This window comes from Saccostrea cucullata, unplaced genomic scaffold, assembly GCF_032062105.1.
Source record: "Saccostrea cucullata isolate Sc308-1 unplaced genomic scaffold, CSIRO_AGI_Scuc_v1 ctg277, whole genome shotgun sequence".
NCBI lineage: Eukaryota > Metazoa > Mollusca > Bivalvia > Ostreida > Ostreidae > Saccostrea > Saccostrea cuccullata.
The window spans coordinates 592377-609438 of NW_026935934.1; the positions used below are offsets into that span (position 1 = coordinate 592377).

At 33.1% G+C, this 17062-nt stretch overlaps 1 protein-coding gene across 1 annotated transcript in view; it reads right to left on the reverse strand.

The window, feature by feature from the left end:
- Window positions 1-17062, reverse strand: part of LOC134244288 (Fanconi anemia group A protein-like) — an 83544-nt gene that overhangs the window by 37352 nt on the left and 29130 nt on the right. The window contains exons 14-27 of the mRNA XM_062726549.1: window positions 16726-16836; window positions 16116-16211; window positions 15023-15073; window positions 13306-13394; window positions 10172-10232; window positions 9430-9479; window positions 9170-9246; window positions 8982-9095; window positions 8081-8211; window positions 7662-7823; window positions 7167-7363; window positions 4116-4200; window positions 3785-3892; window positions 2813-2886 (exon numbers count right to left, since the gene is read on the reverse strand). Coding sequence (XP_062582533.1) covers window positions 2813-2886; window positions 3785-3892; window positions 4116-4200; window positions 7167-7363; window positions 7662-7823; window positions 8081-8211; window positions 8982-9095; window positions 9170-9246; window positions 9430-9479; window positions 10172-10232; window positions 13306-13394; window positions 15023-15073; window positions 16116-16211; window positions 16726-16836 — 1406 coding nt within the window. The remainder of the gene's footprint in view (window positions 1-2812; window positions 2887-3784; window positions 3893-4115; window positions 4201-7166; window positions 7364-7661; window positions 7824-8080; window positions 8212-8981; window positions 9096-9169; window positions 9247-9429; window positions 9480-10171; window positions 10233-13305; window positions 13395-15022; window positions 15074-16115; window positions 16212-16725; window positions 16837-17062) is intronic.

Below are 17062 nucleotides of genomic sequence, written 5' to 3' on the forward strand. Positions count from 1 at the left end.
GTAATCATTAAATAAGAACAAATAAATATTGAAACTTTAGGAATTCGTTTTATTAAGATGAAATACGATCATTCTTGTTGATATCAAGTAAATATTACCTGTAAAATACAATACAAAACGTGCAATCACTTTCTTTACATATACTTCCGGTATCTATAAAAGTAGAACTTCGATGATCGGAACTGAAAATTCCGGATTTTATTTACTTTCTATCTCTCGAACTTTTCTTGCGGTCCCTTGAACTTCGAGAGATCTCGAGTCACCTGTATTTTAATTATCACGCTTTAATTTACTTCAATTCAAACCAGCAGATAATAACCTGCATTTGTTAAAAAGCTGTTTTAATAGCCAATGCTACATGTTTTGTCAATCAAAACACGTGGGCCATGATTTTCATTACCCATGCGTAACTAATGTTACCAAGTGTATTAGTTACATGTACCTGCATTAACACGCATATTAATTTTTATCGACGTTTTAAAAACATTCAAATAACTATCGAACTTACTGAAGATTTTGGAAGGATATTATTTCGATGACCTACATTAAAACATTTATTACCGCCCAGTGGTTTTTTTCGCCGTGTTAACGTTGTATTGCAGATCAAGGGGTGTACATGCACTCATCGTTATATGCATATAGGAAAGTCATTAGACGTTCAAAGTCAAGGACGTCTTATAACTGCACTTGTTTTAATCAATAGTTAATTATTTATTAAATCTAGCAATCCTGTTGATGTCGTTTACATGTAGCTAAACGGGATATAGACAAGGGAGGTAACTTTTATTTTATATCAATTCCGCGAATTCAAGAAACCGCGATCATGTCAGATGAAAGAAAAACGTGAAAATTACAACCCGTGAAATTAATCCCCTATTCAGTAATTTGATCAAACTTGAATCTACACTACCTGAGGATGATTCCACATGAGTTTCATCTTTCCTGGCTCAGTGGTTCTTGAGAAGAAGATTTTTCAAGATTTTTCCTATATACTACTATGTGAAACTTTGATCGGCCATTGTGGCCCCACCCTACCCCCCGGGGGTCATGATTTGAACAAACTTGAATCTACACTACCTGAAGATGATTCCACATGAGTTTCATCTTTCCTGGCCCAGTGGTTCTTGAGAAGAAGACTTTTTTAAAATGCCATTAATTTTTCACCAATTCATAATTATTTCCTCTTGCAAGAGGGCGTGGCCCTTCATTTGAACAAACTTGAATCCCCTTTACCCAAGGATACTTTGTAGCAAGTTTGGTTGAAATTGGCCCAGTGGTTCTTGATAAGATGAAAATGTGAAAAGTTTACCACGACAACGACAGACAATGGACAAATTTTGATCAGAAAAGCTCACTTGAGCCTTCGGCTCAGGTGAGCTAAAAACATATGGACAGAAGCGTTTGCACAGGTGAGCTAAGAAATGAAGTCATTCAGACAGATATTAACACCCTGTAAAGGTGTTAACCATGTTCTTTTTAAAAAGCACCTTCACGATCTTACAGACATTTACTGCTTATATAATCATGCAGACATACAGTAATTACACTTTTAGCAGGAAGTATTTAAAAAAGCCAGACAGAATTAATAACAACTTAACACATCTTAGAAATCAAAATATCAAATGAGACTGGTGATCATGCTGCAATTTTTATATAGCCCTTCGATTTCAACCACTCCTACCCAGTAGTAAATGCACAAGCATCAAAATTTTTTCCATTTTTTTAAATGAATATCCTTTTTTATGTTTTTAATTCATGTTTTGCATTGAAATCAGCATAAGGCTATAGTTGTGTAGAATAGGTCTAATTCATTTTTTTGTTGTGTATATAAACATGTGATTTTTCCATACACATTAAAAAAAAACATTGGTAATTAAAGAATACAAAGCTCACTTGGACAAGTTTTATCTATTTAGTAAGGCAAATGTCACATTATATTTTTTTTTCTAGTTAGTGTGCATTTTGAAATCAATTTCCATCCAAGTTTGATTTTTTAGGACTTGTGGTTAGTTGGGAATGGGCCTGCTTCAAAAACTTTAATCTATTCATTTATCAAGAAATATGTCAGTCAGTTCAAACATTTGGAGCAAGTCTGTAGATTTCCATCCTAAGGTTCATTATTCAAGCAAGTTTAATCATAACAGGCCAAAAATTACAGAGCTAGTCCAGGAACATTACCCTTGTCACTCATCAGGAAAATGTATGTCCCACTCAGCATCCAAAGCAAGTCTGGAAGTGTCCATGCGTACATCATCCAAGCCCATTGGCTGTGTATGGCTATATTCACTCATCTTGAAAATGAAGGCCAGATTCAGCATCCATAGCAGATTGGGTAGAGTCAATCCCAAGATACATTATCCATGCATGTTTGATTTTGGTAGGTTTTATAGATACTTGATAACAGACCTGCTCCAAAAACTTTACCCTGATTCACTTATCTGGAAAATGTAGTTCAGATCCAGCATCTGAAGCAAGTCTGGTAGTATGCATCCCTGTGTATCATCCATACAAGTTGGTCAAGTAGGGTCTATATTTACTTGGGAATAGACCTGATCCTAAAACAAGGCTAAATCCATTACAGACGCTGGGGTATAACATATAAGCTCATCTCAACTTTGTCAAGGTGAGGTAGACAAATAATGGACAGGTTTAGGTTTTCAACATGTTTATCAATTTTTCAGATGTAAAAATGTAGATCAAGATTTATGAATGTGATGCTTTGTTTTATATACTTGAGGATTTTCACAAAAAAAGACATCAAGAAACAGTTTAACACTGTCTTGAGAGAATTAATTTTAAGGACAAATACTACCAATCTCCATAGGATAATTCATCCTCTGGGACAGTAACTTCCATTTCCAGATGTACCCAGCTTCTAAAGGAAAGCTACAAAGATTTAATACATATATATACAATTTTAATGTTATACATATGTGTATATAAGAATATATAATATATATAACCTAGGTTAATTCAGTTTATTCTTTCTCAACCCCAAAAGTTTATAAAACTAGAGGTACTGTGAGCAAAGAGCTCACTAAATGATACACCCCCCCCCCCCCCATATGAATATAATGTCAGTGACCATGTTTTGCTATGGGAAATCCAATATATGTGTTGGATCAAAAATTAAAATAAGAGGTGCACAATGGCATTATATAATAAAGATTCTCTGAAAGTCTCATCAAATTTTATTCAGTGGTACAAGAGGAGTTGTGGATAAGAGATGGGTACCCCAAAGTGTCACAGACGGACATACAGACAGATGGACGGATATACCTATTACTATATAACCTCCCACATTTCAAGCGGGGGGTACAAATATGTAAATTGTTTCAACTCCAATTACTTTTTGATCAGACACAATATCAGGTTTCCCACAGCAAAACATGAAGATTGCCATTCTTTCCATAATATTGAGGGGTATCCATCTCTTATCCACAACTCCTCCTAAACCACTAAATGAAATTTTATACTTTCATGGATTCTTCATTACATAGTGTCATTGTGACCTTCTACGAGTTTTTCATCTGACGTTTATTTTGGGTCAGCCAAAGCAAAATACATGGCCTTTACCATAATAATCAAATGGTAGGCAGGGTGTATCATTTTATGAGCTCATAGCTCACAGTACCTCTAGTTCTTGTTTTTTCTTTATTTTTTTTTATTTGGTAAACTTTGCATTAGAACACTACTTGAGTAAAATACAATTGAGCAAAAAAAAAACTTTCCACTACAGGAAAAATATGTTAACATATTACTGCATAAGAGAAATTTTACAAACCTTTACTCTATATAAAGAAGCTTTTATTTCCTCCGAAAGATTTGAGATGTCTTCAACACTTTGGTCTCCATGATGAAAATATTTGATGTGGTGATACAAAAACTGAAACTTGAAAATAATACTGCACATTCACCAATGGGCTCTTCCTTTTTTTTAGAAACCAAAAGACAAGAAACTTGTATATGTATATGTACCAATATGTATATATATATATATATATATACCAGTTTTATTTTATTCAGATATTTGGTCTTATTAATATTTTCATGCAGACAATTTGAACGAGAGAACGCATTTTTAAGCCATTCCGTTTTGTTAAACACACAGATACTTTGTATAAGAAGGTGTCCGGCAGGAACTCTTTGATGACAATGCCATTCATACTTGACAAACTGCTGACATATTCCATCATTATTCTGTAAAAGAAATCATGCAGTCAAAATAATAGAATTTATATTTCATTTCACATTAATTAAGTGACCAAAGTTACAGTCCTTTGGCCAGTTCTGAATTTTGACCAGTTCCGAATAATTATTTATTTAAGAGCTGATAATTAATACATTCAAATGTGTAAAAATAAATTGATACCTATTAGGGCTGTGTATTGAGCAAAAACTTTCGATACGATACAATACAATATTTTTCAAAGCGATATGTGATATATTGGATTCTTAAACAAGTCCATGAAAAAAGGCTTATTAATCATTTAATGTATGGATTTCATAAAAAATTTAGTGTTTTATTACCCATTCCAAAGTTCTTATCCAACAGTCAGTAAATAAAACACTTCCAATCGAAACTTTTAATGACTGTAAAATCAACATGTTAAAATAAAATTATGTATTTTATAATAACTATAAAAATTGTGTTATTTCTTTTATAAATCTATAATTATTGATCAGTTTTAATTCAAAAAAGTGAAATACAATATTTGCTGATAAAAATTACCATCTTATTAGTAGGATTAGAAGAAAAACTGCTTGTCCGATACGTATTAGAAGTAATTTTTCGATACAATATTTTTCTTGAATTTCGATACGTATCGATATATCGATATATTGATACAGCCCTAATACCATTGGTAAGAATACTTATTTATGAGTGTTTGAATTATGGGAAGTTCTGATGCTTTGCCGTCAGTTCGGTTTCGTTATCGTACTTGAAAGAGTAGATATACTTTTACAAAGCAACAAATCTGAATCGCAGCGACACGCAAGTCTGCAGAAAAATCTCTGTGGAGACATCAATTTTTCACATAAAACAACATTCCAGGTATCAAAAGTAAGTTTGATATGAACTCTAACAAATATGTAAAACTTGTCTAAAATAATATTTAGAACACTGGAAAATATCGGAATATTTTTGTGTTGTCATTTTCCTAGTTCCGAATACCCATTTTAAACACTCTTATAAATTCATTCTTCCTTGTTTTCTTCATTGTAAACGTGACTTATTATACCCGCACTTGAAAAGCAGGGGGAAGGGGGATATAGTGATGGGATGTTTGTCCATCCATCGGTCTGTATGTCCATCCATCTGTCTGTACGTCTGTCCGTCTGATATGCTTTGGGGTACCCATTTCTTATCCAAAACTCCACAACTCCTCTTGTACCACTGAATGAAATTTAATGAGGCTTCACAGACTTTATGAGTCTTTCATAGAATCTTTGTTAAATTGTGCCAAAGTGCACCTTCTATTTTATTTTTTGATCTGGCACATAATTTGGGCTCCCTTAGCATTACATGGATACTGCCATTCTTTCTAATATTAAGGGTATATCCATCTCTTATCCACAATACCTCCATTCCACTGAATAATAAAATTTAATGATACTTTCATAGATTCTTTATTACATTGTGACATTGTACATGTGACCTCTTATTTTACTTTTAGATCTGACACTTATTTCGCATCTCCCAAAGAAAAACATGGACTTTGTCATAATAATAATATTGGAGGTGTGGGGTATCATTAAAGTGAGCTCAGTGTTCACGATACCCTTAGTTTCTCTTTATCCTTTGGAAATACAAATAATTATTGGTAAGCAATTAATTTAACTATTCTTAGGCATGCATATGGATAATGTGCTGAACATATATTTTTTTAATTTAGGGTTGAATTGAATGGGTACCGCTAAGGTATTCGGAACTCGTCGGCTAACTCGTGACTGGAAAAATGAATACCTATGTTAACTTGCGAAATAATTTTTTTGGGGGGAAGGATGAACTTTTATGGAACAATATTTAATTCCACAAGTCACTCAACTACCTAGCTTGACAAAAACTTGCATCTTGAAATAATGCCTCGTATATTTATAGCACCGCCAAATCTGTTTCTTATTCAGAACTGGTCATGCAAATACATGTATCAGTCACACCTGTGTCACAGGGTAAATTTTTACATATCATAACTTGTACAGGTATATGTACAAGTGTATGTTAATTTTACACCAAAGTACAAAGCATCCCTTCAGATCTACCAATATTTCTTGTCATATTAAAGTTCTTGAAAGGGAGATTTCTTAATTAATTTTCAATGAAGTTCTCTGTAAAATTTTAACCCTCTTTGTGAACCATTCTTTGCCTTGGCATAAGAGTCATAGGCTTCTAAACAAGCATTTGCCAGTGTAAGCCCTATAGCTCTGGTATCCTTCTGGTCTTACTCTAGGGAAAAACATATGTAATCAAAGGTTACGTAGCTCACCTCGATGAATGTTATCAGTTTAAGTAATGCAAATCTCACATCATATTTTCTTAACAGTTAGTATTTATTCTGACAATAATATTCAAGCAAGTTCTGTTTAAATAAGTTATAAGTTCATTGGGATCGATCTGTTACAAAAAATTTAATCTGGTTATTCATTTTGAAAATGTAGGTCAGATCCAGCATCCGAAGCAAGTTTTAATTGTTCATCCTTAGATGCATCATCCATGCAAGTTTGGTCCCAGTAGGGCTTACAGTTACTTGGGAATAACCTTGTCACTCATCTGGAAAATGTAGGTCTATCAAGCATCCGAAGCAAGTCTGGTAGTGTCCATCCCTAGATGCATCAACCATGCAAGTTTGGTCTAGGTAGGGCTTATGGTTACTTGGGAATGGACCTGCTCCTAAAACTTTAACTGGGACCCTGATGCTAACGCAGATGCCAATGCCGGGGGTATAGCATAAGCTCATCTGTGAGCTAAAAATGTTTGCATTGACTTCTAAGTTTGTTCATTTTCTGTTAAATCTTTAAAATTTGACTTTAACCCAGTATAAGTTGGCAGAAGTATATAATATCTTACAAATTTCTTGACAAACAATACAAATCTACTCTAAACAACATGTATTCCAATCTCTACAACAATTGTAAGATATAGCCTCTGTTTATGTCTGATTCACCTCAATGAAAACTTCCTCCACTTGCTTGTAGTTACTGGCAGCTCCTGCCAAATTAAATTCACAAACTTCCCATGCAGTGTCTGGCAGCTATTCTGGCATGTTATTATTTCTACCTCAAGAGATCCCAGATAAATGTGATGTAGATATGCCAGAAGAAAGCCAAGGGTTTTGATGTGATGACATTCCAACTCAAAGCCCTAAAAGAGACATACTATAAACAATTAAAAAAAATACCCATGAATGCTACATGTATATAGATCAATTTGATTGTTGTTTAACGTCCCTCTCGAGAATTTTTCACTCATACGGAGATGCCATCACTTGCAGGTGGAGAGCTGCAAATTTTGTCTATTGTGTCTACACACGAACCCATGACGTAAGGATCGCCTTACTTAACAACTCTAGAAAAGATGATCTAACTACTGCGCCAAGCAAGCGACTACATGTACATGTATACGGAAATTTGGTTCAGCAGTTAGATCTCTCATAATTTACCTGTTCCATAACAAGTTTCCAAATTCTTATAAGTAGTGCAGAGTGCGACTCTTTTACTTCTTTCAGAACAGTGAAGAAATCTTGTGGCCATGACACAGTATCTGTTTTGATGTTAACTGTCTGACAAGCTGATGCTAAAAACTCCAGAAGTTGATCAACAACCTGAGGAATCCAAAAGTAGCAAGTCCTTAACCATGCCGTTTGGATAAATCATCAGAGAAAATAAGTATTTTACATCTATCTCGATGCAACAAATAAATTAAATGTAAATACAAACTAATTATGTGTCCTGATATACAGAGCATATTTTAACATGTTTAAAATGAAGCAAATACATACAATGCACAACAAAGATTTCTTTGAATTTCTCCCTGGGATCTTACTACTCTTTGATAAATAAACCATTCCATTTTATATACCTTTATATTTGGTATAGAGATGTCTGCAGCATCCATGTTGAGGAGGAGACAAGCATGATTACATTCACTATTGTCCTCAGAGTTCAGACAAGATAATAACTTCTCCCTCACTAATGAACACTGTTCAATCACTGCAACAAAAAAAATCATCTTCAATTCACAGTGCAGCTAATATAACTTCTCTCTCATTAAATAAAGTAATTATTAACTTCCTCCTCACTTAAGAACATATTGCTACTCACAAAATAAATTTTCTCAAGGTTTTGGAAAGCTAATAACTTCTTCCTAAGTTAAACATAAATGGAACCTCAGAGTGCAATATGTAACAAGTTCAATTACTTTCAAGCTTTGCAATAATCATGGTCAGAATACTGTAACCAGAAAGGAAAAATGTGATGGACCAGGCCAGGTTTTATACCTGGGCCCATTGAATCTGCAGTCAGCCAGTTGCTCTACCTATTGAGTTTTCTGGCACCAGATGTCAAGCCCTTTTGACTGCCAATATGGATCAACCTATACATCCTATCATGACCTACTCCTATTGCTGGGAATTTCCCATATCGTTTTATGACCTACTCCTATTTCTGGGATTTTCCTGTATGGCTTTATGACCTTTATGACCTACTCCTATTGCTGGGATTTTCTGTATGGCTTTATGACCTTTATGACCTACTCCTATTGCTGGGATTTTCCTGTATGGCTTTATGACCTTTATGACCTACTCCTATTTCTGGGATTTTCCTGTATGGCCTTATGACCTTTATGACCTACTCCTATTGCTGGGATTTTCCTGTATGGCTTTATGACCTACTCCTATTGCTGGGATTTTTCCTGTATGGCTTTATGACCTTTATGACCTACTCCTATTGCTGGGATTTTCCTGTATGGCTTTATGACCTACTCCTGTTGCTGGGATTTTCCTGTATGGCTTTAAGAAGCTGGTCCAGTCTCCTCTGTAACTGTTCTGTCTCGGTCAATTCCATGTCCATATCCTCCTCCTCATCCAGGAATACCCCTGACAACAGAAACAAATGTCAACAGGTGATCTTATTCTTAGAATTACTCTTCCAGGATTCCAGTCTGACATACCTTCCAAAAGCCTGGATGATTCTGCTTTACAAGCCGTGATGTAGTTGTTATACAGAGTCAATGGAATTTTCTCTACTCTATTCAAAATATCAATTCATACATGTAATTATTCTGCATTTTAATCCACTTTTTACTTGGTGACTTCCCCCCCCCCCCTTAATTTTTCAATAAATACTAGTAATTGATGCGTTTCAGTCAAATTTTTGATGAAAATACATTATAATACTAATGTCAAAAAGATACAACAAAAACAGACTTACAATTTCAATGTATCGATGAACTTCATTCTCAGATCTGGAATGTCTGGAAGCTAAATAATAATGTTGGAGATAAATTATTTTATCTACACATACATGTAGCTTGACATTATTTGAATCAATCTCAAAACTAACCATTTTTTGGCATGATATTATATATTCAGTATAATTTGTTTAATTCAGATTCTGAGTACTTTTGAATTTTGTACATTTTGGCTTTATATTTTAGTCCCATGCACATTTTTAGTCTCTGGCATTTCCCATTTTTAAGTAAAATATTCTGAGTAGACCAGATTCTGTCTATTCTGTATTCAGTAAGTCAATGGTTCCAACTGCAGCCACAAAATGCAGCCACACAATATCAAAAATTCAATGTTATTAACACTTGGTTAATGTTTAAGTGCCATGAGACAACCTGAAACTCGACGATGGAACAGCCCATTGAAAGTGATATAAGGCATAGATACAAGTAGTTTTATAAAAGAATACTTACTCATTTGACTATTAGTACCAGACCTGTTTACCTGTATTGTTATCTCTCAGTATTATATATTAGATTTGTCAGTGAGATTTGGCATTTGTCAGTAAGATTTCTCTTTCCATTGATTTTACATATAAATTGGGATCAACCTCAAACATCTTAAAATCGGCACCTTTAATGCAGGATGAATACATTATCAATCATAAATAATTGGAATCTGCTTACTAAGACAAATGCCACTGTATTGACATGAGATATACTTACAGCCCTTGGCTTTAGGAGGACGGGTAAAAATCTGCCCACATAGTAAGGCTTCCTGAATATGCTGAAAATGAAATAAAGGTCAAGAATGAGAGAAACATATATTTGTCTCTGCTTTTATCTGAAAGAAAATTAAAATTAACTTAGTATTCAATTGATTAAAAATCATGCAGTTACAAAAAGGTTATTGGTTGCTACACTGAAGGCAAAAAATTGGTACAAAAATTCTGTAAAATACATGGTTTGCCAAGAACTTACGTTCTATGAAGATATAAGATCTATGGACCACAAAAAAGTCTGTAAAGTTAAGGCCATCGAGAAGGTCATAGTCTTATGATACAGCTGAAATTTTTGTCAATCTATATTTTTATATGAAGCTTGATGAATACATTAAGGACAGTTTCTTTTTTCACTATGCTTAATGCAAAACAATGTCTAGAGAGGTCAGGAACATATTAAAAGTCAAGGTCAGAAAATTTTGAAACAGCTCTATACATCTTATTGATTCAAATCTAAGATGTGTTTGAAGAAAATAACTGGAATAGTTTCTTTGATTTTTATTTAAAATGAGGAGTAGCAGAGTCAAGTCATAGGGAATTTCATTGTAAGACTAAAAATATGTCCATAGGACATGAATGCCCCGCCGAGGATATATTAGTAAAGTAACATGAAAATTTGTATGTGTATAAAATTTGATCAGAATATCTTGAATAGTGATGCAGCTGAATTGCTTACATTAGTATGTATCAGCATATGGAGTTTGACACTAATTTCATTAAAGTGAGGTCAAGGTCAAAGGAAATACCAAGGTCAAAAACTGTTGATTCAGTTGAAAAGCTCTCATCAGTAAGTATCAGCAAATGAAGTTGAAAATATAATTATAAATGGTTTCTTTAAAACTGACTTAAACAAAAATGGATAAAAGTGAGGTCAAGGTCAAATGAAAGGTGAAGGTAAAAAATGATGATACACTTGAAATGCTTACCTCAATATCTATCAGCTTACGACGTTTGACACTAATTTAGGAAAAGTGAGGTCAATGTTAAAGCAAAGGTCAAGGTCAAAAATGTTGATGCAGTTGCATATCTCTCATCAATATGTATCAACATAAGAAGTTAAAAATATAAAGAAATGATGTCTTTAATTAAAGACTGACTTATACACAATTTGATAAAAGTGAGGTCAAGGTCAAAGGAAAGGTCAAGGTCAAAAATGTTGATGCAGTTGCGTATCTCTCATTAGTATGTATCAACATATGAAATTTGATAAAAATATCTAGAAATGATGTCTATAATAAAACATAGGTAATCAAAGATTACGAAGCTCACCTCGAAGAACGTTATCAGTGTAAGTTAAATGCAAATCTCGCATCATATTTTCTAAATATTTAGTACAGTGGATCCCGCTTAATCCAATAGTAAAATTGTCAGCCTTCTGTTATCCGAATAGCCGAATATTCGAATAGCCGATTGCTCCATTTCGAGTCCAAACAAAGATTTATAGAGCTACATGTATTGACAATACATCGTAGCAAATTTCTAACTTGCACTTTCTTTTTGGTTTGATTATTTTACCTGGCGATTCTCATAAAATAAAATGTTAAACATTCTTATCAATTTAATGTGGTAACATTTTTTAATTAAAATGACTTATAAAAATCTTTTTTCAATAGTTATTGCCATTTATAATCAGCACATGTTTACATTCCTTCTTTGATGGCCGCCATTATGGAAACGGAAGTAGACTAAATGCCTGACTTTATTCCGTAATTTATTTTTCCCCGGATAAATGGTACATTAAAATTAAACAAAAATATTAAATTGTTTTGTTTTCTTTGTTTCTTTAACATGATTATGTATTTCATACTGTTTGTGACAATTCTCAAGCCAATAATCCCGTAACTATGACGCATTTCAATGTCCCAGCAAATTGTCATACACAAGCTAATACGTGCAATAATTAAAATCTAACTTAAGAAAAAATTGCAAACGATTATCATAATTATCAAGTACATCACTGAAAAGTAATTTTCATTGAATTTTCATTTTCATTCAATAATCATTGAAACCCTAGCTGATCATCATAACTGTATCAAAACAGTGTGCCAATTATTAACACAGGTAAGGTGATCGACTGCGTGCATTCAGCCGTGACTAATCCCCTCATTATCGTACTCAAGGTGTCAGATAGTGTAAACAAAGGCTTCACTAAGGAAGAGGTGTGAACAAGGTCACAATTTTCTATAAATACTACGATGGTCCAAAGAACTTTATTCGGTAATAACCAATATTTGCCCCCCAAATCAAACTTTGATGGAGATATATTTAATTAAGTTCTTAAACAGGGGAGTATATGCTGACTTCAAAGCACTGAATATTTTCATAAGTAATGACGCCATATGTACGTAATGACGTCACAAACATGACGTAAATTTAAGTTTTTTATGAATTTTACAGAAAAATGTACATATTTCGTCGATATTTTGAGTAAAAGTCACCGAGCGCATGTGTGTTCAGGATCAATATTTTGATATAATGTGTAGAATGATAATATCAATGAAATATGTCAATATTGTTCCTGAACAAACTTGCGCTCTATAAATTTTAAAGCTAAAATTGTTGAAATTTTGTCCATTTTGTCCTCTTTCTGAAAAAAGGATATAAAATCGGACTAGTTTGTGACGTCATAAAAACAAAAATTGTGAATACACTGCTTTGACACTATAATATTTTCTGTTAATTTATATTTCTCATACAATTTATTGAATTCAGTACCTTTCAGGAAGGTTTTCAAAATTTGACTTTTGTGGGGGCAAATATATCCAATATACCGCATATAGTTCTTTGTGTATCAGATTTTTTCTCATCAGAATATCATCAGAAATTATTAACAGGTATATAAGAAATGGTTCTGTGCTCTGATATTATATTGAAATAGCCGAAATATTCATTTAACCGCTATCCGATTAAGTGGAAGCCACTGTATCGGAATGTCTTGAACTTTGACCATAAGGTAAATACAAAATGTGATGGACTGATGGAAGGACATAAAAATGATGACAAACACTATATGAACCTGCCTTATTCATGCTAGAGAATCAATAATAGTACAGTATCTGTTTATCAATATTCCTTTACCTAGCTTCCATGATTGATGTTGGAATTTTTTTGGTGGACTTAAACACAACTAATGCCTTCTGGATATCTTCTTCTATCTGTTCATTCACCTACAATATTAACTTTACCTTCATTTTACAGGTATAAAATTACACTTCATATCTAATTCACACTACATGCCTCAGTTTTTTCAGCTCTAAAATATTTGATTTTTTTTCAAATGAAAAAAAAATTAAACATTATAGCCATTTCATGATTTAATATTTATCGACATAACAATTTCTCAGAGCCAGATATGCTTGTTTTTCCCCTTATTTATCCATTTGTAACACTAAACAGCCTCTCCTTTGAAGGGCAATGATTTAGATGTCATTATACTATATGAACTTGAATAAACATTACTTGTAGGTGAGTCTGGTATCCCATACCACCTTATGGACAGATGATACAAACAAAAAATAGATGCCTGGATTGGTATATATTTTCTTGTCTTATTTCACTGATTATGATGTAAAAATTAAATTTCTAGAATATAAAGAAATTGATGTTCAAATTCTACCTCTCTTAAACCATCCTTATTAATCTATACAAAATTAATATATTTCTCTTCAAATCCCATTTTTGTGAGAATTTGAATAAAAATTCAAAAACTACGCGGTTAAACTTATTCATTTTACTCATTAAAACATGACTCAAGTTGTTATTTTCAAATTTTGAAATTTTTGACAAAAATTTGTTTGTATCATCTGTCCTTTAAACAATAAAAAATAATTGATGTATTATACATTCAAAATAAAATTCTTATGTAGTTTTTACTTTCAAAATACCATCATTTACAATAGTCTCAGTGATCAATATAATATGTGAATAATTATGGTGGAATAACTTCTCTCAATGCAGATTAAAGAATAATTCCTACACTATCAATAGAGCGATGCCATAGCATTAAAACCCTGACCAAGGGTCACGACCTTCAAAAGTTAGGCAGAAGCTCTCACTATAATCATGAACTTAGTATGTCTGCTTAAACCACCCCTCACCGTTTCCATGAACTTCACAATTTTTGGAAGTAACATCAATACTCATGATAACCATGTACTGGATTTTAATCTTTAATGCAAGGAACAAATTTTAGGAAGTTTTTTTCAAAGGACTAATGCATTTTCACTATATGATCAAAATAGCCCTTTTTAACACACAACTCAAAGGCCATGAATTTAAAAAAAAAAAATTGGAAGAGGCACCAGTGTCTATCGTAACAGTGTAATTTGTTTGTTTACTCAGTACCCAGGAGCACATACAATTTTTAAAGAATGAAAGAAAAAGTGAGCAAGCTCACATACCCCAAGCTCCCCCAAAACTAGAAGTGCTGAAATTGCCGGGAAAATAAAGGAATCCCAATTTCCTGGTAATATGCACATGTACACATTGTGTCCTAAATATCTGCAAAGTTTGACGAAATTCTGTGCAGCGGTTTATGAGGAGTTGCGCCGACAAAAAAACAGGACTGACTGACTGAATGAATGACGGAGGGGTCAAAAACATTATACCTCCCGCAACTTGTATAATTAGCACATTAAAACTTTACTGATTAATACAGCCCTGCCCTAACACCTAAACACCTGATCCTGAATTTTACAATTTTAGAAGATGCACCCCTGCTCACAATAATCATGCACTAACTTTATCTTCAGGAATTGAGTCTTAATACTGTACACTGTCAAAAGAATGTCAAAACCTTTTTCCTGCTTCCTTGGTCCTTGTCTTCAGATTCTGCATCCAAAGGTTGCTGAAATAATATGCAAAGCACTATAATTCCAATCTTGATTTTATTTACTGATTCCTTGTGTTTTGATTGGACGAAAACAAATTCAAGAAAAAGTTTACACATCGATGAATTCTTCAATCAGAAGTGAACTACTTTCTTGACTGTTGTAAAAATAATGAAAACAGATACTTCTATAATCCGTTTTAGCTAAATTATGATTACAAGAAACTTGAAATAAAAAATGAATGAATGAATGAATGATCGAATGAATGAACGAAAAGGAGATAAACAGGACTGACAGACGGGAATATCATGTTTATGTCACTGTCGGATCACGAATGTGAATTTTAAAAAATCGCTGATCATGCTGTCATTTTCTCGACGTTCCATATCAGTTCAGTTGGTATCGTTGTGATAAGGAAAAGAAACGTACCTCAGACTCTGGCATTTTTAGCATCAAATTCATATGTTTATATCCTACAGATCCCATATTCTCCCTAAATCTTTGAACGAACCAAAGCAAATCGAGGACGTCGTCGGTCTGCTTCTTTCGTTATGACGTTGTTTATGTCAACATGGCCATGGTCAAGGACGAATTATTCTGGAGAATACGCGTATTTACGATATTTGTTGACTTAAACAACATTCAGTGAGTTTTTATAAGTTTATTTATCGATTGTTTTGACAATTGAAGTTGGATTTTATCGATATTCATCTTGTATACGTTTCTTTGCGACATAAAGTATTCCTACGCCGAACAAAATAACGGATTGTATGGCGGCCTCAAAGAGAAATAATTTTAATAATTTAAAAAATTCGTAATTGGAATTATAAGAATTAAACGTTCTTTTTTCAGAATTTATTGATGTGTAAACTCTGCCTTTTTACTCACAAACTTAACATAAAAGTGCTTCGCACTTTTATTCAGTTTGTGAGTAAAAAGGCAGAGTTTACACATCGATAAATCCTGAAAAAAGAACGATTAATCCTATAATATTCTGGATCAGGAACATTTTATCAATTACATGCAATCTTGTACATATTGAAAAGACATTTTTTTTACCTTTAAATCTGCAAGTCTGGTTTTCACTAACATGATGTAGTCTGTGAAAAGCTCTCTACACTTTGGAGGTACATAAGGGGGTCTTACTATATGGGCCTACAAAAGGGAAAAAACGCATTTAATCACATTTGCTTTATTTGAATTTAAATTAATTAAGGGAGACAAATTTTCATTTCATCCAAATGGTAATTTTTCAGTGGTGATCCATTTTGGGCTATGCCTTTTGTGTTGTAAATTGTTTATATACAGCAAATCTACATTTCTTCCTAGGTCCCCTTGTATATACTACATGGGCTGTATTCAAAATTGTTAGTAGCTTCTCTGTGTTGCTTTGTTGGTGTCTTTTGAATGGGTTTTTAGTGCTTGTTATTTTTACAAGGTATTCTGCACACACAAAAACATATAATTAGATCTGATAAAAGTTATTAAAGAATTATACACTTATTATTTATAAACAAATTACTGCAAAACAGAATTGCTTGCTAATATATGCATATCAAGAGAAGCATGGCTTTGGCCCGACATGATTCGCTAAAAAAATTGTCGAACTATCGCCTCACAAGTTCTTCTTACCCTTGGTAAGATTTATTTTGTAAATGCCACAACGTACTTTTAAATGTGACGATGACTCGAAAGGCACCATATCCGTGAGGAACTTTATGAGACACATGAAAGTCTTCCTGCTTCCTGCCGGATTCTGAGGAGACTCTGAAAACATTTTCTACAAAGACAAAAATTTTCAGTTATTGTGTGTACTTTGGAATTATAAAATTTTCTACAAAGACAAAAATCTTCAGTTATTGTGTCTTTACTTATGAATTATAAAATTTTCTACAAAGACAAAAATCTTCAGTTATTGTGTCTTTACTTATGAATTATAAAATTTTCTACAAAGACAAAAATCTTCAGTTATTGTGTGTACTTTCGAATTATAAAATTTTCTACAA